The sequence below is a fragment of the Oncorhynchus mykiss genome, chromosome 18 (assembly GCF_057628025.1).
Source record: "Oncorhynchus mykiss isolate SJ-2025 chromosome 18, ASM5762802v1, whole genome shotgun sequence".
Lineage (NCBI taxonomy): Eukaryota > Metazoa > Chordata > Actinopteri > Salmoniformes > Salmonidae > Oncorhynchus > Oncorhynchus mykiss.
In genome coordinates, this window is record NC_143039.1 from 6,194,812 (window position 1) to 6,215,000 (window position 20,189).

Genomic DNA, 20,189 nt, shown 5'->3' on the forward strand with positions numbered 1-20,189 from the left:
TTCAGATCAGGACTCATTAGAAGGCCTCTCCAGACTGTAGGATTCAGATCAGGGCTCATTAGAAGGCCTCTCCAGACTGTATGATTCAGATCAGGACTCATTAGAAGGCCTCTCCAGACTGTAGGATTCAGATCAGGACTCATTAGAAGGCCTCTCCAGACCGTAGGATTCAGATCAGGACTCATTAGAAGGACTCTCCAGACTGTAGGATTCAGATCAGGACTCATTAGAAGGCCTCTCCAGACCGTAGGATTCAGATCAGGACTCATTAGAAGGCCTCTCCAGACTGTAGGATTCAGATCAGGACTCATTAGAAGGCCTCTCCAGACTGTAGGATTCAGATCAGGACTCATTAGAAGGCCTCTCCAGACTGTAGGATTCAGATCAGGACTCATTAGAAGGCCTCTCCAGACTGTAGGATTCAGATCAGGACTCATTAGAAGGCCTCTCCAGACTGTAGGATTCAGATCAGGACTCATTAGAAGGCCTCTCCAGACTGTAGGATTCAGATCAGGACTCATTAGAAGGCCTCTCCAGACTGTAGGATTCAGATCAGGACTCATTAGAAGGCCTCTCCAGACTGTAGGATTCAGATCAGGACTCATTAGATGGCCTCTCCAGACTGTAGGATTCAGATCAGGACTCATTAGAAGGCCTCTCCAGACTGTAGGATTCAGATCAGGACTCATTAGAAGGCCTCTCCAGACTGTAGGATTCAGATCAGGTCTCATTAGAAGGCCTCTCCAGACTGTAGGATTCAGATCAGGACTCATTAGAAGGCCTCTCCAGACTGTAGGATTCAGATCAGGACTCATTAGAAGGCCTCTCCAGACTGTAGGATTCAGATCAGGACTCATTAGAAGGCCTCTCCAGACTGTAGGATTCAGATCAGGACTCATTAGAAGGCCTCTCAAGACTGTAGGATTCAGATCAGGACTCATTAGAAGGCCTCTCCAGACTGTAGGATTCAGATCAGGACTCATTAGAAGGCCTCTCCAGACTGTAGGATTCAGATCAGGACTCATTAGAAGGCCTCTCCATAATAATGTTTGTTGTAATTCATTCTATGGATGTGTTTAGCTGTGTGTTTTGGGTCGTTCATCTTGTTGGAGGAAACCTGCGACTGAGACAGAGATTTCTCACACTGGGCAGTACGTTTCGCTCCAGAATGCCTTGGATAGTCTTGAGATTTCATTGCGTCCTGCACAGATTCAAGGCACCCTGTGCCAGGCGCAACACAGCAGCCCCAACACATAACCCAGCCTCCTCCATGTTTCACTGTAGGAGTGGTGGTCTTTTCTTTAAAAACGTCATTTCTTCATCTGTGAACGTAGAGCTGATGTGACTTGCCAAAAAGCTCCGGTTTTGACTCATCTGTACCAAAGGAGATTCTCCCAGAAGGATTGTGGCTTGTCAATATGCATTTCAGCAAATTCCAGTCTGGCTTCTTTTTTCTTTCTTTCAAAAGTGGAGTCCTCCTGGGTCTTCTTCTATGGAACCTACTTTCGCTCAAAAAAAAACGAAACACGTTGGAGTTCAGCTTGTATCTATTTAGCAGTTATCCTTGGTTCTTCCTTTTCTACCATTCCCACTCTCCTGATCAATCTGGGGTCGATTTTTCCCTCTTGCGGCCGCGCCCAGGAAGGTTGTTCCACAGTTCCACGGACCTTAAAACGTCTTCTTAAATAATATTATCAACTGTTTGTCACAGGAACATCAAGCTGCTTGGAGACGGTCTCGTAGCCTTGACCTTTTACCACGCTTGTCTTTTATTGTCTTTCTGATCTCAGACAAATCTCTCCGTAGCTTTACTCTGGTCCATGGTCAGTGTGGTGACCACAATGATACCAAACAGCACAGTGACTACTCTACTCTGGTCCATGGTCAGTGTGGTGACCACAATGATACCAAACAGCACAGTGACTACTTTACTCTGGTCCATGGTCAGTGTGGTGACCACAATGATACCAAACAGCACAGTGACTACTTCTCTCCATTTAAATAGGCTGAATGACTGATTACTAAGATGATTGGAGGTGTGTGTGTGTGTGTGTGTGTGTGTGTGTGTGTGTGTGTGTGTGTGTGTGTGTGTGTGTGTGTGTGTGTGTGTGTGTGTGTGTGTGTGTGCGTGTGTGCGTGTGTGCGTGTGTGCGTGTGTGCGTGTGTGCGTGTGTGCGTGCGTGCGTGCGTGCGTGCGTGCGTGCGTGCGTGCGTGCGTGCGTGCGATGATAATTAAAGAAACAAACTAGTTATATATCACTATAATCCAATTATGTATTATCTTTTCTGAGGGGTACCAACAAATGTGTCCAGGCCATTTTAAAGATATATATATATTTGTAGAATAAGCGATAATTCATCTCTTTTTCACAGCTTCTATGCTGTATTCTGACACACCAACGGCGAGGAATCGTGATGAAATAGCTTTTAGTTTCATCTCTTATCAGGAGGAATGAAGCATTATTTCAATGAGCTGTACGGGTACCAACACATTTTGAACACGTCTGTAAATGATGGAAGTTCATGTCGATACCTGATTCTTCCTGTCATCAAAGATGTAAGAACAAATCAATTAAAGGATTGTTTCTCTAAGTTAATTAAAACAAAGTGAAATCGCAAAAAAAAAACATCTTGATTATTTTTTATAAAATTCCATTTATATCCAAAATAGAGATTTGGTTCAGAAATAATAATGAGCCAACCTTTTTAAGTAAGTCTGTCTTTTCTCCTCAGACAGGGAAGAGTGAGCTGGATAAGTACCTCTCCCCCCAGACGCCGCTCCTGATGCCCCATCCTGACCCTCCAGAGCAGAACAAGTCTCGGCGGGACAGTGCCTCTGTGATGGATCACTTCTTTGGCGACGACCAGGGTGGATCTCCTTACAGCATCAACATGAACGTCTTCCTGCCCGACCTGGCCTACCTGAGGATGGGCTTGTGTCGGCCGGCACGCCCAGGGCCTGGGGGTAACGGTGGAGGCATGGGCCAGCAGGTCAAAACAGAACCCCCTGCCTCCTCTCCCTTCGCCCATCCTCACCCTCACTGCCCCAGCAGTAGCGTCCACAGTAACAGCATCAGCCTTTCCACAGTAACGTCGGTGTCTTCTTCTTCTTCGTTACCAGAGTTCACTAGCGTGTTCAGCCCGTCGGGTGGTGGGGACCCGACCTCTGACGCCGTGGCAACGGGCGGTTCTGTTTACGTGAAGGAGGAGCTGGGGTCGTTCGATCTGCCTCACGACGACTCTCTGTTCCAGCTGCTTTCTGCGGAGCTGGACTCAGCCCCTCTCGCGCCCATGCATCACCACGGCAACAGTGCTCATCACCGGGCGGGGCAGCATCACGGAGGTTCCGGTCCCTCGCCCATCATGCACACCTTCCACGACCTACACTTAGCCGCCCAGGCCCAGCAGCAACACCAACAACTACAGACTGCCAAGGCAAGCTACTGTGGTGGGCTGCACAGCGTGGGAGGGGCCTACCCTCACCCTCACTTCCTCCAGCAGCCCCAGCACCATCAGGCCAAGGCCTCCTACCTGCCCCCCTCTCCTCCCAGCTCAGAGCCCAGCTCCCCAGATCGTCAGAAGGACCTCCTTCAGAACCTCTCCCCTCCCCCTTCCTATGCCGCCACTATCGCCTCCAAGCTGGGAGTCAGCGTCTCCCCCAGTCTTTCCCCCACCGGTGTGGCTCGGCCCCCAGCCTCAAGTCTAACTCCAGCCCCAGGCTCCGGCCCAGCTCCAAGCCTGAACCAGTCCATGCAGGTCCGCTACAACCGCAGGACCAACCCAGACCTGGAGAAGAGGAGGATACACCACTGTGACTTCCCAGGTCAGGACTCCTCCCTCTACTGTCAGGACTCCTCCCTCCCTCCCTCCCTCTACTGTCAGGCCTCCTCCCTCCCTCCCTGCCTTCCTCCCTCCCTCTACTGTCAGGCCTCCTCCCTCCCTCTACTGTCAGGCCTCCTCCCTCCCTCCCTCCCTCCCTCCCTCCCTCCCTCCCTCTACTGTCAGGCCTCCTCCCTCCCTCCCTCCCTCCCTCCCTCTACTGTCAGGCCTCCTCCCTCTCTCCCTCGGGTTATACTGTTTCTCTACTGTCAGGCCTCCTCCCTCCCTCCCTCCCTCCCTCCCTCTACTGTCAGGCCTCCTCCCTCCCTCCCTCCCTCCCTCCCTTGGGTTATACTGTTAATCTATTGTCAGGCCTCCTCCCTCCCTCCCTGCCTCCCTCCCTCCCTTTACTGTCAGGCCTCCTCCCTCCCTCCTTCGGGTTATACTGTTTCTCTACTGTCAGGCCTCCTCCCTCCCTCTACTGTCAGGCCTCCTCCCTGCCTCCTTCCCTCTACTGTCAGGCCTCCTCCCTCCCTCTACTGTCAGGCCTCCTCCCTGCCTCCCTCCCTCTACTGTCAGGCCTCCTCCCTCCTTCGGGTTATACTGTTTCTCTACTGTCAGCCTCCCTCCCTCCCTCCCTCCCTCCCTCCCTCCCTCCCTCCCTCCCTCCCTCCCTCCCTCCCTCCCTCCCTCCCTCCCTCCCTCCCTCCCTCCCTCCCTCCCTCTGTCAGGCCCCCTCCCTCCCTCCCTCCCTCCCTCCCTCCCTCCCTCCCTCCCTCCCTCCCTCCCTCTACTGTCAGGCCTCCTCCCTCCCTCCCTCCCTCCCTCTACTGTCAGGCCCCCTCCCTCCCTCCCTCCCTCTACTGTCAGGCCTCCTCCCTCCCTCCCTCCCTCTACTGTCAGGCCTCCTCCCTCCCTCCCTCCCTCCCTCTACTGTCAGGCCCCCTCCCTCCCTCCCTCCCTCCCTCCCTCCCTCCCTCCCTCCCTCCCTCCCTCCCTCCCTCTACTGTCAGGCCCCCTCCCTCCCTCCCTCTCTCAGCTGCAGAGCTTTACTTTAGGTGTGCTTTCTGTGTGTTGGTCGTCTATTTCAGTTTATCATGAAGACGTTGTGCTTGTTCCTATGCTTGTTGTTTACCATCAATTAGCTCTGTGTCTGTAGTGTCCTGTGTTATGGGTGGTGGTCTGATTAGCTCAGTGTCTATAGTGTCCTGTGTTATGGGTGGTGGTCTGATTAGCTCAGTGTCCTGTGTTATGGGTGGTGGTCTGATTAGCTCAGTGTCCTGTGTTATGGGTGGTGGTCTGATTAGCTCAGTGTCTATAGTGTCCTGTGTTATGGGTGGTGGTCTGATTAGCTCAGTGTCCTGTGTTATGGGTGGGGGTCTGATTAGCTCAGTGTCCGTAGTGTCCTGTGTTATGGGTGGTGGTCTGATTAGCTCAGTTTCTATAGTGTCCTGTGTTATGGGTGGCGGTCTGATTAGCTCAGTGTCTATAGTGTCCTGTGTTATGGGTGGTGGTCTGATTAGCTCAGTGTCCGTAGTGTCCTGTGTTATGGGTGGTGGCCTGATTAGCTCAGTGTCCGTAGTGTCCTGTGTTATGGGTGGTGGTCTGATTAGCTCAGTGTCTATAGTGTCCTGTGTTATGGGTGGTGGTCTGATTAGCTCAGTGTCCGTAGTGTCCTGTGTTATGGGTGGTGGCCTGATTAGCTCAGTGTCCGTAGTGTCCTGTGTTATGGGTGGTGGTCTGATTAGCTCAGTGTCCTGTGTTATGGGTGGTGGTCTGATTAGCTCAGTGTCCTGTGTTATGGGTGGTGGTCTGATTAGCTCAGTGTCCGTAGTGTCCTGTGTTATGGGTGGTGGTCTGATTAGCTCAGTGTCCTGTGTTATGGGTGGTGGTCTGATTAGCTCAGTGTCCGTAGTGTCCTGTTATGGGCGGTGGTCTGATTAGCTCAGTGTCCTGTGTTATGGGTGGTGGTCTGATTAGCTCAGTGTCCGTAGTGTCCTGTGTTATGGGTGGTGGTCTGATTAGCTCAGTGTCTATAGTGTCCTGTTATGGGCGGTGGTCTGATTAGCTCAGTGTCCTGTGTTGTGGGTGGTGGTCTGATTAGCTCAGTGTCTACAGTGTCCTGTGTTATGGGTGGTGGCCTGATTAGCTCAGTGTCCGTAGTGTCCTGTGTTATGGGTGGTGGTCTGATTAGCTCAGTGTCCTGTGTTATGGGTGGGGGTCTGATTAGCTCAGTGTCCTGTGTTATGGGTGGTGGTCTGATTAGCTCAGTGTCTATAGTGTCCTGTGTTATGGGTGTGGGTCTGATTAGCTCAGTGTCCGTAGTGTCCTGTGTTATGGGTGGTGGTCTGATTAGCTCAGTGTCCTGTGTTATGGGTGGGGGTCTGATTAGCTCAGTGTCTATAGTGTCCTGTGTTATGGGTGGTGGTCTGATTAGCTCAGTGTCTGTAGTGTCCTGTGTTATGGGTGGTGGTCTGATTAGCTCAGTGTCTATAGTGTCCTGTGTTATGGGTGGGGGTCTGATTAGCTCAGTGTCCTGTGTTATGGGTGGTGGTCTGATTAGCTCAGTGTCTATAGTGTCCTGTTATGGGTGGTGGTCTGATTAGCTCAGTGTCTATAGTGTCCTGTTATGGGTGGTGGTCTGACTAGCTCAGTGTCCTGTGTTATGGGTGGGGGTCTGATTAGCTCAGTGTCTATAGTGTCCTGTGTTATGGGTGGTGGTCTGATTAGCTCAGTGTCTATAGTGTCCTGTGTTATGGGTGGTGGTCTGACTCAGTGAATTTAGTAAACATTACTATTCTCTGTGTGTGTTGCCTCTGAATGACGTTGAATAATTCAGTAATCGACAGCAGGCTTTTAGCCAGCTCTAGGATGTATCCCAAACGGCACCATATTCCCTACATAGTGCCCTCGTTGTGACCAGAATCCTAGTCAAAAGTAGTGCACTATATAGGGAACAGGGCGTTGTTTTGGATCCAGCCAAGCTCTAGAGATCTGTCAGAGAAACACAGGAAATGGACGACCGAGACAGATTCTTATTGGTTGCATCAAACTGACAGTGTTTCACAGCTAGAAAAACACACCAGTCAGTCCACTGAAACACACACACACACACACACACACACATAAACAAACTCCTCTTGGGCTAATATAATACTCATGTGCTCCTCCTGCTTGTCAGCAGCTCTCGTGCCCTCTCACTAATGTTAGATGATGTCAGATAGCCTCTGGCTCTGTGATTGGAGGGTTACTCAACTCCTCAGCATGTCTGGACTGGCGTGTTGTAAATGGTAGCAGAACTCGGTAGAACTCGGTGTTGCAGAGCTCGGTAGAGGAGGTGTTGCAGAACTCAGTAGAGGAGGTGTTGCAGAACTCGGTAGAGGAGGTGTTGCAGAGCTCGGTAGAGGAGGTGTTGCAGAACTCAGTAGAGGAGGTGTTGCAGAACTCGGTAGAGGAGGTGTTGCAGAACTCGGTAGAGGAGGTGTTGCAGAACTCGGTAGAGGAGGTGTTGCAGAGCTCGGTAGAGGAGGTGTTGCAGAACTTGGTGTTGCAGAACTCGGTAGAGGCGGTGTTGCTGAACTCGGTAGAGGAGGTGTTGCAGAACTCGGTAGAGGCGGTGTTGCAGAACTCGGTAGAGGAGGTGTTGCAGAACTCGGTAGAGGAGGTGTTGGAGAATTCGGTAGAGGAGGTGTTGCTGAACTCGGTAGAGGAGGTGTTGCTGAACTCGGTAGAGGAGGTGTTGCAGAACTCGGTAGAGGCGGTGTTGCTGAACTCGGTAGAGGCGGTGTTGCAGAACTCGGTAGAGGCGGTGTTACTGAACTCGGTAGAGGCGGTGTTGCTGAACTCGGTAGAGGCGGTGTTGCAGAACTCGGTAGAGGCGGTGTTGCAGAACTCGGTAGAGGCGGTGTTGCTGAACTCGGTAGAGGCGGTGTTGCTGAACTCGGTAGAGGCGGTGTTGCTGAACTCGGTAGAGGCGGTGTTGCTGAACTCGGTAGAGGCGGTGTTGCTGAACTCGGTAGAGGCGGTGTTGCTGAACTCGGTAGAGGCGGTGTTGCAGAACTCGGTAGAGGCGGTGTTGCTGAACTCGGTAGAGGCGGTGTTGCTGAACTCGGTAGAGGCGGTGTTGCTGAACTCGGTAGAGGCGGTGTTGCTGAACTCGGTAGAGGCGGTGTTGCTGAACTCGGTAGAGGCGGTGTTGCAGAACTCGGTAGAGGCGGTGTTGCTGAACTCGGTAGAGGCGGTGTTGCAGAACTCGGTAGAGGCGGTGTTGCAGAACTCGGTAGAGGAGGTGTTGCAGAACTCGGTAGAGGCGGTGTTGCTGAACTCGGTAGAGGAGGTGTTGCAGAACTCGGTAGAGGCGGTGTTGCAGAACTCGGTAGAGGCGGTGTTGCTGAACTCGGTAGAGGCGGTGTTGCAGAACTCGGTAGAGGAGGTGTTGCAGAACTCGGTAGAGGCGGTGTTGCTGAACTCGGTAGAGGCGGTGTTGCAGAACTCGGTAGAGGAGGTGTTGCTGAACAGGGAGGCGGTGTTGCAGAACAGGGAGGCGGTGCTGCAGAACTCGGTAGAGGCGGTGTTGCAGAACAGGGAGGCGGTGTTGCAGAACTCGGTAGAGGCGGTGTTGCTGAACTCGGTAGAGGCGGTGTTGCAGAACTCGGTAGAGGCGGTGTTGGAGAACTCGGTAGAGGAGGTGTTGGAGAACTCGGTAGAGGCGGTGTTGCAGAACTCGGTAGAGGCGGTGTTGCTGAACTCGGTAGAGGCGGTGTTGCTGAACTCGGTAGAGGCGGTGTTGCTGAACTCGGTAGAGGCGGTGTTGCAGAACTCGGTAGAGGCGGTGTTGCTGAACTCGGTAGAGGCGGTGTTACTGAACTCGGTAGAGGCGGTGTTGCAGAACTCGGTAGAGGCGGTGTTGGAGAACTCGGTAGAGGAGGTGTTGGAGAACTCGGTAGAGGCGGTGTTGCAGAACTCGGTAGAGGCGGTGTTGCTGAACTCGGTAGAGGCGGTGTTACAGAACTCGGTAGAGGAGGTGTTGGAGAACTCGGTAGAGGCGGTGTTGCAGAACTCGGTAGAGGCGGTGTTACAGAACTCGGTAGAGGAGGTGTTGGAGAACTCGGTAGAGGCGGTGTTACAGAACTCGGTAGAGGAGGTGTTGGAGAACTCTGTAGAGGAGGTGTTGCAGAACTCGGTAGAGGCGGTGTTGCAGAACTCGGTAGAGGCGGTGTTACAGAACTCGGTAGAGGAGGTGTTGGAGAACTCTGTAGAGGAGGTGTTGCAGAACTCGGTAGAGGAGGTGTTGCAGAACTCGGTAGAGGCGGTGTTGCTGAACTCGGTAGAGGCGGTGTTGCTGAACTCGGTAGAGGAGGTGTTGCTGAACTCGGTAGAGGCGGTGTTGCTGAACTCGGTAGAGGCGGTGTTGCTGAACTCGGTAGAGGCGGTGTTGCAGAACTTGGTGTTGCAGAACTCGGTAGAGGAGGTGTTGCAGAACTCGGTAGAGGCGGTGTTGCTGAACTCGGTAGAGGCGGTGTTGCTGAACTCGGTAGAGGCGGTGTTGCTGAACTCGGTAGAGGCGGTGTTGCTGAACTCGGTAGAGGCGGTGTTGCTGAACTCGGTAGAGGCGGTGTTGCTGAACTCGGTAGAGGCGGTGTTGCTGAACTCGGTAGAGGCGGTGTTGCTGAACTCGGTAGAGGCGGTGTTGCTGAACTCGGTAGAGGCGGTGTTGCAGAACTCGGTAGAGGCGGTGTTGCAGAACTCGGTAGAGGAGGTGCTGCAGAACTCGGTAGAGGCGGTGTTTCAGAACTCGGTAGAGGCGGTGTTACTGAACTCGGTAGAGGAGGTGTTGGAGAACTCGGTAGAGGCGGTGTTGCAGAACTCGGTAGAGGCGGTGTTGCAGAACTCGGTAGAGGCGGTGTTGCTGAACTCGGTAGAGGCGGTGTTGCTGAACTCGGTAGAGGAGGTGTTGCTGAACTCGGTAGAGGAGGTGTTGCTGAACTCGGTAGAGGAGGTGTTGCTGAACTCGGTAGAGGAGGTGTTGCAGAACTCGGTAGAGGAGGTGTTGCAGAACTCGGTAGAGGCGGTGTTGCAGAACTCGGTAGAGGCGGTGTTACAGAACTCGGTAGAGGAGGTGTTGGAGAACTCTGTAGAGGAGGTGTTGCAGAACTCGGTAGAGGAGGTGTTGCAGAACTCGGTAGAGGCGGTGTTGCTGAACTCGGTAGAGGAGGTGTTGCTGAACTCGGTAGAGGAGGTGCTGCAGAACTCGGTAGAGGCGGTGTTTCAGAACTCGGTAGAGGCGGTGTTACAGAACTCGGTAGAGGAGGTGTTGGAGAACTCTGTAGAGGAGGTGTTGCAGAACTCGGTAGAGGAGGTGTTGCAGAACTCGGTAGAGGCGGTGTTGCAGAACAGGGAGACTGTTGTATAACCCATAATGACAAAGCAAAAACCGGTTTAGATATTTTTGCTAATTTATTAAAAATAAAAAACATTTCCTCATCAATCTACTCTTTACCCCATAATGACAAAGAGAACGCAGGTTCTTAGAAATGTCTGCTCATTTAAAAACAGAAATACCTTATTTACATAAGTATTCAGACCCTTTGCTATGAGACTCGAAATTGAGCTCAGGTGCATCCTGTTTCCATTGATCATCCTTGAGATGTTTCTATAACTTGATTGGAGTCCACCTGTGGTCAATTCAATTGATTGGACATGATTTGGAAAGGCACACACCTGTCTATATAAGGTCCCACAGTTGACAGTGCATGTCAGAGCAAAAACCAAGCCATGAGGTCGTAGGAATTGTCCGTAGAGCTCCGAGACAGGATTGTGTCGAGACACAGATCTGGGGAAAGGTACCAAAACATTTCTGCAGCATTGAAGGTCCCCAAGAACACAGTGGCCTCCATCATTCTTAAATGGAAGAAGTTTGGAACCAGCAAGACAACCATCTCTGCAGCACTCCACCAATCAGGCCTTTGTGGTCGAGTGGCCAGACGGAAGCCATTCCTCAGTAAAAGGCACATGACAACCCTCTTGGAGTTTGACAAAAGGCACCTAAAGACTCTCAGACGATGAGAAACAAGATTCTCTGGTCTGATGAAACCAAGATTGAACTCTTTGGCCTGAATGCCAAGCGTCACGTCTGGAGGAAACCTGGCACCATCCCTACAGTGAAGCATGGTGGAGGCAGCATCATGCTGTGGGGATGTTTTTAAGCGGCAGGGACTGGGAGCACTCAAGACCTCAGACTGGGGCAAAGCTTCATTTTCCAAAAGGACGACAACCCTAAGCAGACAGCCAAGAGAACGCAGGAGTGGCTTCAGGACAAGTCTCTGAATGTCCTTGAGTGGTCCAGCCAGAGCCCGGACTGGAACCCGATCAAACAAATACAAATACAGGTGTACCAAGCTTGTAGTATCATACCCAAGAATGCTTGATACTGTAATCGCTGCCAAAGGTGCTTCAACAAAGTCCTGACTAAAGGGTCTGAATACACAGATTTTTTTTTAACCTGTTTTTGCAATATGGGGTAGTGTGTGTCCATTGAGGATTTAAAATCTATATTTTAGAATGAGGCTGGCTGTAACTTAACAAGTGGAAAAATTCAATGTGTCTGAATATTTCCGAATGCGCAGTATAGTATTCTAGAACAGCGGAATCCACAGATATGTATAGTATTCTAGAACAGCGGAATCCACAGATATATAGTATTCTAGAACAGCGGAATCCACAGATGTATATTATTCTAGAACAGTGGAATCCACAGATATGTATAGTATTCTAGAACAGCGGAATCCACAGATATGTATAGTATTCTAGAACAGCAGAATCCACAGATATGTATAGTATTCTAGAACAGCGGAATCCACAGATATGTATAGTATTCTAGAACAGCGGAATCCACAGATATGTATAGTATTCTAGAACAGCGGAATCCACATATGTGTATAGTATTCTAGAACAGCGGAATCCACAGATATGTATAGTATTCTAGAACAGCGGAATCCACAGCTGTATAGTATTCTAGAACAGCGGAATCCAAAGATATGTATAGTATTCTAGAACAGCGGAATCCACAGATGTATAGTATTCTAGAACAGCGGAATCCACAGATATGTATAGTATTCTAGAACAGCGGAATCCAAAGATATGTATAGTATTCTAGAACAGCGGAATCCAAAGATATGTATAGTATTCTAGAACAGCGGAATCCAAAGATATGTATAGTATTCTAGAACAGCGGAATCCACAGATATGTATAGTATTCTAGAACAGTGGAATCCACAGATATGTATAGTATTCTAGAACAGCGGAATCCACAGATGTATAGTATTGAACAAATAGTATTGTATAACATCATTCTATTGAGAGATAGTATTGTAGAACACCTACTGTAGAGAGTATTGTGGATCAGAGGGCTCGTATTGTGGATCAGAGGGCTTGTATTGTGGATCAGAGAGTTCGTATTGTGGATCAGAGAGCTCGTATTGTGGATCAGAGAGCTCGTATTGTGGATAAGAGGGCTCGTATTGTGGATTAGAGGGCTCGTATTGTGGATCAGAGGGCTCGTATTGTGGATCAGAGGGCTCGTATTGTGGATCAGAGGGCTCGTATTGTGGATCAGAGGGCTCGTATTGTGGATCAGAGGGCTCGTATTGTGGATCAGAGGGCTCGTATTGTGGATCAGAGGGCTCGTATTGTGGATCAGAGAGCTCGTATTGTGGATCAGAGGGCTCGTATTGTGGATCAGAGGGCTCGTATTGTGGATCAGAGGGCTCGTATTGTGGATCAGAGGGCTCGTATTGTGGATCAGAGAGCTCGTATTGTGGATCAGAGGGCTCGTATTGTGGATCAGAGGGCTCGTATTGTGGATCAGAGAGCTCGTATTGTGGATCAGAGAGCTCGTATTGTGGATCAGAGAACTCGTATTGTGGATCAGAGGGCTCGTATTGTGGATCAGAGGGCTCGTATTGTGGATCAGAGAGCTCGTATTGTGGATCAGAGGGCTCGTATTGTGGATCAGAGAGCTCGTATTGTGGATCAGAGAGCTCGTATTGTGGATCAGAGAGCTCGTATTGTGGATCAGAGAGCTCGTATTGTGGATCAGAGGGCTCGTATTGTGGATCAGAGGGCTCGTATTGTGGATCAGAGAGCTCGTATTGTGGATCAGAGAGCTCGTATTGTGGATCAGAGGGCTCGTATTGTGGATCAGAGAGCTCGTATTGTGGATCAGAGAGCTCGAATTGTGGATCAGAGGGCTCGAATTGTGGATCAGAGGGCTCGTATTGTGGATCAGAGGGCTCGTATTGTGGATCAGAGAGCTCGTATTGTGGATCAGAGAGCTCGTATTGTGGATCAGAGGGCTCGTATTGTGGATCAGAGGGCTCGTATTGTGGATCAGAGGGCTCATATTGTGGATCAGAGGGCTCGTATTGTGGATCAGAGGGCTCGTATTGTGGATCAGAGAGCTCGTATTGTGGATCAGAGGGCTCGTATTGTGGATCAGAGGGCTCGTATTGTGGATCAGAGGGCTCGTATTGTGGATCAGAGAGCTCATATTGTGGATCAGAGGGCTCGTATTGTGGATCAGAGGGCTCGTATTGTGGATCAGAGGGCTCGTATTGTGGATCAGAACATTTGATGTGTGTTGTGCATATTCCTGAACTTGTGCCTTTTTTCATCATCCTGATAATATCGATTTGTTCTTCTCTGTGTATTGTTTTCCAGGATGTAAGAAAGTGTACACCAAGTCTTCCCATCTGAAAGCCCACCTGAGGACCCACACTGGTAAGACCTCTTTTTTAATGACCCGTTAAAGGCGGGTGGCGTTGACCCTCTTTATTTTTTGGTGGTTCCTCGTGGTGTTGCTAGGCAGGAGCGTAGTCTTGGCATGCGCTACGCATTCATTTCTTACATGCTGCTTGGGGGAGGTTATCCCCTCTCCGCCCGGCCTCAATATGCTGTTCTGTCAAACAGGCGGATGAGTCCACAACACTTCACAAACCTCCCGCTCTGTGTTGTAGAATATTGAGCAGTTCTAGAATGTTACCGGGAATTCTAGAACGTTTTCATCGGTAAGGGTCGAGGGGGGGCTTTCTGGAAGGGTCGAGGGGGGGCTTTCTGGAAGGGTCGAGGGGGGGCTTTCTGGAAGGGTCGAGGGGGGGCTTTCTGGAAGGGTCGAGCGGGGCTTTCTGGAAGGGTCGAGGGGGGGCTTTCTGGAAGGGTCGAGGGGGGCTTTCTGGAAGGGTCGAGGAGGGCTTTCTGGAAGGGTCGAGGGGGGCTTTCTGGAAGGGTCGAGCGGGGCTTTCTGGAAGGGTCGAGGGGGGCTTTCTGGAAGGGTTGAGCAGGGCTTTCTGGAAGGGTCGATGGGGGCTTTCTGGAAGGGTTGAGGGGGGGCTTTCAGTAAGGGTCGAGCGGGGCTTTCTGGAAGGGTCGATGGGGGCTTTCTGGAAGGGTCGAGGGGGGGCTTTCAGGAAGGGTCGAGCGGGGCTTTCTGGAAGGGTCGAGCAGGGCTTTCTGGAAGGGTCGAGCGGGGCTTTCTTGAAGGGTCGAGCGGGGCTTTCTGGAAGGGTCGAGGGAGGCTTTCTGGAAGGGTCGAGGGGGGCTTTCAGGAAGGGTCGAGGGAGGCTTTCTGGAAGGGTCGAGGGGGGCTTTCTGGAAGGGTCGAGGGAGGCTTTCTGGAAGGGTCGAGGGGGGCTTTCTGGAAGGGTCGAGGGAGGCTTTCTGGAAGGGTCGAGGGGGGCTTTCAGGAAGGGTCGAGGGAGGCTTTCTGGAAGGGTCGAGGGGGGCTTTCTGGAAGGGTCGAGGGAGGCTTTCTGGAAGGGTCGAGGGGGGCTTTCTGGAAGGGTCGAGGGAGGCTTTCTGGAAGGGTCGAGGGGGGCTTTCAGGAAGGGTCGAGGGGGGCTTTCTGAAAGGGTCGAGCGGGGCTTTCAGGAAGGGTCGAGGGGGGGCTTTCTGGAAGGGTCGAGGGAGGTTCTACATACAGTATAACGCTTGGCCGTTAATGCAGTGTGTTGCGTCAACCTGTTATTTTCCTGGTGTGTGTGTGTGTGTGTGTGTGTGTGTGTGTGTGTGTCATTTAATAATCGGAATGTGGCAGTGGAGGGGCAGGCTGTCCGTAGTGAAATAGCTGCAGTAGTTCCTGGCTGCTGCCTGGTTAAACTCTGGGGATAAGGGGTATTCTGGGGGATAAGGGGTATTCTGGGGGATAAGGGGTATTCTGGGGATAAGGGGTATTCTGGGGGATAAGGGGTATTCTGGGGGATAAGAGGTATTCTGGGGATAAGGGGTATTCTGGGGGATAAGGGGTATTCTGGGGGATAAGGGGTATTCTGGGGGATAAGGGGTATTCTGGGGGATAAGGGGTATTCTGGGGGATAAGAGGTATTCTGGGGATAAGGGGTATTCTGGGGGATAAGGGGTATTCTGGGGGATAAGGGGTATTCTGGGGGATAAGGGGTATTCTGGGGGATAAGGGGTATTCTGGGGGATAAGGGGTATTCTGGGGGATAAGGGGTATTCTGGGGATAAGGGGTATTCTGGGGATAAGGGGTATTCTGGGGGATAAGGGGTATTCTGGGGGATAAGGGTATTCTGGGGGATAAGGGGTATTCTGGGGGATAAGGGGTATTCTGGGGATAAGAGGTATTCTGGGGATAAGGGGTATTCTGGGGGATAAGGGGTATTCTGGGGGATAAGGGGTATTCTGGGGGATAAGGGGTATTCTGGGGGATAAGGGGTATTCTGGGGATAAGGGGTATTCTGGGGGATGAGGGGTATTCTGGGGGATAAGGGGTATTCTGGGGGATAAGGGGTATTCTGGGGGATAAGGGGTATTCTGGGGGATAAGGGGTATTCTGGGGGATAAGGGGTATTCTGGGGGATAAGGGGTATTCTGGGGGATAAGGGGTATTCTGGGGGATAAGGGGTATTCTGGGGGATAAGAGGTATTCTGGGGGATAAGGGGTATTCTGGGGGATAAGGGGTATTCTGGGGGATAAGGGGTATTCTGGGGATAAGGGGTATTCTGGGGGATAAGGGGTATTCTGGGGATAAGGGGTATTCTGGGGGATAAGGGGTATTCTGGGATAAGGGGTATTCTGGGGGATAAGGGGTATTCTGGGGGATAAGGGGTATTCTGGGGGATAAGGGGTATTCTGGGGGATAAGGGGTATTCTGGGGGATAAGGGGTATTCTGGGGGATAAGAGGTATTCTGGGGGATAAGGGGTATTCTGGGGGATAAGGGGTATTCTGGGGGATAAGGGGTATTCTGGGGGATAAGGGGTATTCTGGGGGATAAGGGGTATTCTGGGGGATAAGGGGTATTCTGGGGGATAAGAGGTATTCTGGGGGATAAGGGGTATTCTGGGGGATAAGGGGTATTCTGGGGGATAAGAGGTATTCTGGGGGATAAGAGGTATTCTGGGGGATAAGGGGTATTCTGGGGGATAAGGGGTATTCTGGGGGATAAGGGGTATTCTGGGGGATAAGGGGTATTCTGGGGGATAAGGGGTATTCTGGGGGATAAGGGGTATTCTGGGGGATAAGGGGTATTCTGGGGGATAAGGGGTATTCTGGGGGATAAGGGGTATTCTGGGGGATAAGGGGTATTCTGGGGGATAAGGGGTATTCTGGGGGATAAGGGGTATTCTGGGGATAAGGGGTATTCTGGGGGATAAGGGGTATTCTGGGGATAAGGGGTATTCTGGGGGATAAGGGGTATTCTGGGGGATAAGGGGTATTCTGGGGGATAAGAGGTATTCTGGGGGGGGCGTCAACAGTTGGGGAATGTGCTGCGTAAGACCGGTCGTATCAGATAGAAAAACACAGTGCAGTTGAATGTCTCCGATGGGGCTCCAGGACTGGACTAATATATCTACTGGCAACATGTCCTCTTCATCTTCCGTTACGGCCTTCCCTCAACCAATCACGTGTCTTTTAGAAAGCAGATGTCACAAAGGGCTTCTACAGAAACCCAGTTTAAGTCTCCAAACGGAGAGCGATGCAGGTGTGGAAGCATGGGGGAGGGGGGGGCTAGACCAAACTCCCCTAGAAAGGCCAGAGCCTAGGAAGAAACCTAGAGAGGAACCAGGCTCTGTGGGGTGGGCCAGTCCTCTTCTGGCTGTACCAGGTAGAGATGAACCAGGCTATGAGGGGTGACCAGTCCTCTTCTGGCTGTACCAGGTAGAGATGAACCAGGCTATGAGGGGTGACCAGTCCTCTACTGGCTGTACTGGGTAGACCAGAGGAACCAGGCTCTGAGGGGTGGCCAGTCCTCTACTGGCTGTACTGGGTAGACCAGAGGAACCAGGCTCCGAGGGGTGGGCCAGTCCTCTTCTGACTGTACCAGGTAGAGAGGAACCAGGTTCTGAGGGGTGACCAGTCCTCTTCTGGCTGTACCAGGTAGAGATGAACCAGGCTCTGAGGGGTGACCAGTCCTCTTCTGGTTGTACTGGGTAGAGAGGAACCAGGCTCTGAGGGGTGACCAGTCCTCTTCTCCACCAGGTGGAGATTATAAGAGTACATGGCCATTTAAGGCCAGATTGTTCTTCAAAATGTAGAGAGAGAGAGAGTTGAAAACAGCAGGTGTGGTAGAGAGAGAGAGAGTTGAAAACAGCAGGTGTGGTAGAGAGAGGGGAGTTGAAAACAGCAGGTGTGGTAGACAGAGAGGGAGTTGAAAACAGCAGGTGTGGTAGACAGAGAGGGAGTTGAAAACAGCAGGTGTGGTAGAGAGAGAGGGAGTTGAAAACAGCAGGTCTGGTAGAGAGAGAGTTGAAAACAGCAGGTGTGGTAGAGAGAGAGAGAGTTGAAAACAGCAGGTGTGGTAGAGAGAGAGAGCTGAAAACAGCAGGTGTGGTAGAGAGAGAGAGAGTTGAAAACAGCAGGTGTGGTAGAGAGAGAGAGTTGAAAACAGCAGGTGTGGTAGAGAGAGAGAGTTGAAAACAGCAGGTCTGGTAGAGAGAGAGACTAAACAGCAGGTCTGGGACAGGTAGCACGTCCTGTGAACAGGTCAGGGTTCCATAGCCGCAGGCAGAACAGTTGAAACTAGAGCCGCAGCATGACCAGGTGGACTGGGGACAGAGAGGAGTCATCAGGCCAGGTAGTCCTGAGGCATGGTCTCTCTCTCCCTCACTCCCTCCCTCCCTCAGAGAGAGTAATAGGAGATAAGCCATGTAAACAAGGACCTGTGGTTTAGGTGTGGTTCTCCAGGCAGTCAGAAACATATCCCCGTGTCTCTATATTCCTCGTCTAGTAGTTTGATCAGGGAAACGCAGCCACTTATCGTCCAATAGATTGTGGTGGTTATTAAATCTCTTTCTCTGTCGGAGATGCCGTATCTGTGTGGTTCATGTTGGGAACTGCTAGTGGTTTTATGACATGGACTGTTTGACAAGGGTACACACACACACACACACACACACACACTCTCTCTCTCTGCTCCAACAATCTGGATAACGGATGCTGTTGGAGAGATGAAACGAGGGCCTCCAACGGAGGTGAATGAGAGGCATTAGGAACTGTGTGTGTGTGTGTGTGTGTGTGTGTGTGTGACTGAAGGGCCTTGACTATGGGCAGGTTAATCATTTGAGGTGAACTCAATCCACCTGCCTCTGAGGAGTGGAGCAATCCACCTGATTCTGAGGAGGAGGAGTGGAGCAATCCACCTGTCTCTGAGGAGGGGGAGGAGTGGAGCAATCCACCTGATTCTGAGGAGGGGGAGTGGAGCAATCCACCTGATTTTGAGGGGGAGGAGTGGAGCAATCCACCTGTCTCTGAGGGGGAGGAGTGGAGCAATCCACCTGCCTCTGGGGAGGGGGAGGAGTGGAGCAATCCACCTGCCTTTGAGGAGGGGGAGGAGTGGAGCAATCCACCTGCCTCTGAGGAGGGGGAGGAGTGGAGCAATCCACCTGCCTCTGAGGAGGAGGAGGAGTGGAGCAATCCACCTGCCTCTGGGGAGGGGGAGGAGTGGAGCAACCCACCTGTCTCTGAGGAGGGGGAGGAGTGGAGCAATCCACCTGCCTCTGGGAAGGGGGAGGAGTGGAGCAATCCACCTGCCTCTGGGGAGGGGGAGGAGTGGAGCAATCCACCTGCCTCTGGGGAGGGGGAGGAGTGGAGCAATCCACCTGCCTCTGAGGAGGGGGAGGCGTGGAGCAATCCACCTGCCTCTGGGGAGGGGGAGGAGTGGAGCAATCCACCTGCCTCTGAGGAGGGGGAGGAGTGGAGCAATCCACCTGCCTCTGAGGAGGGGGAGGCGTGGAGCAATCCACCTGCCTCTGGGGAGGGGGAGGAGTGGAGCAATCCACCTGCCTCTGAGGAGGGGGAGGAGTGGAGCAATCCACCTGCCTCTGAGGAGGGGGAGGAGTGGAGCCATCCACCTGCCTCTGAGGAGGGGGAGGAGTGGAGCAATCCACCTGCTTCTGAGGAGGGGGAGGAGTGGAGCCTTGAGGGTGGTGTCTCTAACACACACGAGAAACTCTACTAGTCCAGACATGTCTGCCACTGCGTGCCTCCCTCGCTCCCTGCCCCCTCGTTGGGGGAGGGGGTCGGTCTTCACCCCTACACACTCCCACAACCCCTCCACCTACCCGGGGTTGGTCTCTCCCATAGAGATGGCTCTTTTCACTTCAACTGGTTTCACACAGAGCCACATATATATTATATATATCCTGCATTCAGAAAGGATTCAGACCCCTTGACTTTTTCCACATTTTGTTACGTTACAGCCTTGTTCTAAAATGGCCTGTCCCTCCCCCAACAGGACGGGTAGCCTGTCCCTCCCCCAACAGGACGGGTAGCCTGTCCCTCCCTCAACAGGATGGGTAGCCTACTCTCATCAGAGAGGTCTTCAATGTAGTGCGCTGCCAACCCACAGCTCTCTGCGTCCTCCCCCAACAGGACGGGTAGCCTGTCCCTCCCCCAACAGGACGGGTAGCCTGTCCCTCCCCCAACAGGACGGGTAGTCTGTCCCTCCCCCAACAGGACGGGTAGCCTGTCCCTCCCCCAACAGGACGGGTAGCCTGTCCCTCCCCCAACAGGATGGGTAGCCTGTCCCTCCCCCAACAGGACGGGTAGCCTGTCCCTCCCCCAACAGGACGGGTAGCCTGTCCCTCCCCCAACAGGACGGGTAGCCTGTCCCTCCCCCAACGGGACGGGTAGCCTGTCCCTCCCCCAACAGGACGGGTAGCCTGTCCCTCCCCCAACAGGACGGGTAGCCTGTCCTCATCAGAGAGGTCTTTGAAAGGGTTTCACATTTGGGGAAATGAAACTAATTCTTATATATTCTGGTCGTTTCGTTTTCCTGTGTCTACCCTTCTCAATGGCAAGGCTGTGCTCACTGAGCCTGTACTGCGTCAAGGTTTTTCTAAGGGTTTGATCAGTA

General features: G+C 52.1%; 1 protein-coding gene across 1 annotated transcript in view; it reads left to right on the plus strand.

The window, feature by feature from the left end:
* Window positions 1-20,189, plus strand: part of LOC110516944 (KLF transcription factor 5a) — a 28,393-nt gene that overhangs the window by 3,789 nt on the left and 4,415 nt on the right. The window contains exons 2-3 of the mRNA XM_036972375.2: window positions 2,734-3,823; window positions 13,537-13,596. Coding sequence (XP_036828270.2) covers window positions 2,734-3,823; window positions 13,537-13,596 — 1,150 coding nt within the window. The remainder of the gene's footprint in view (window positions 1-2,733; window positions 3,824-13,536; window positions 13,597-20,189) is intronic.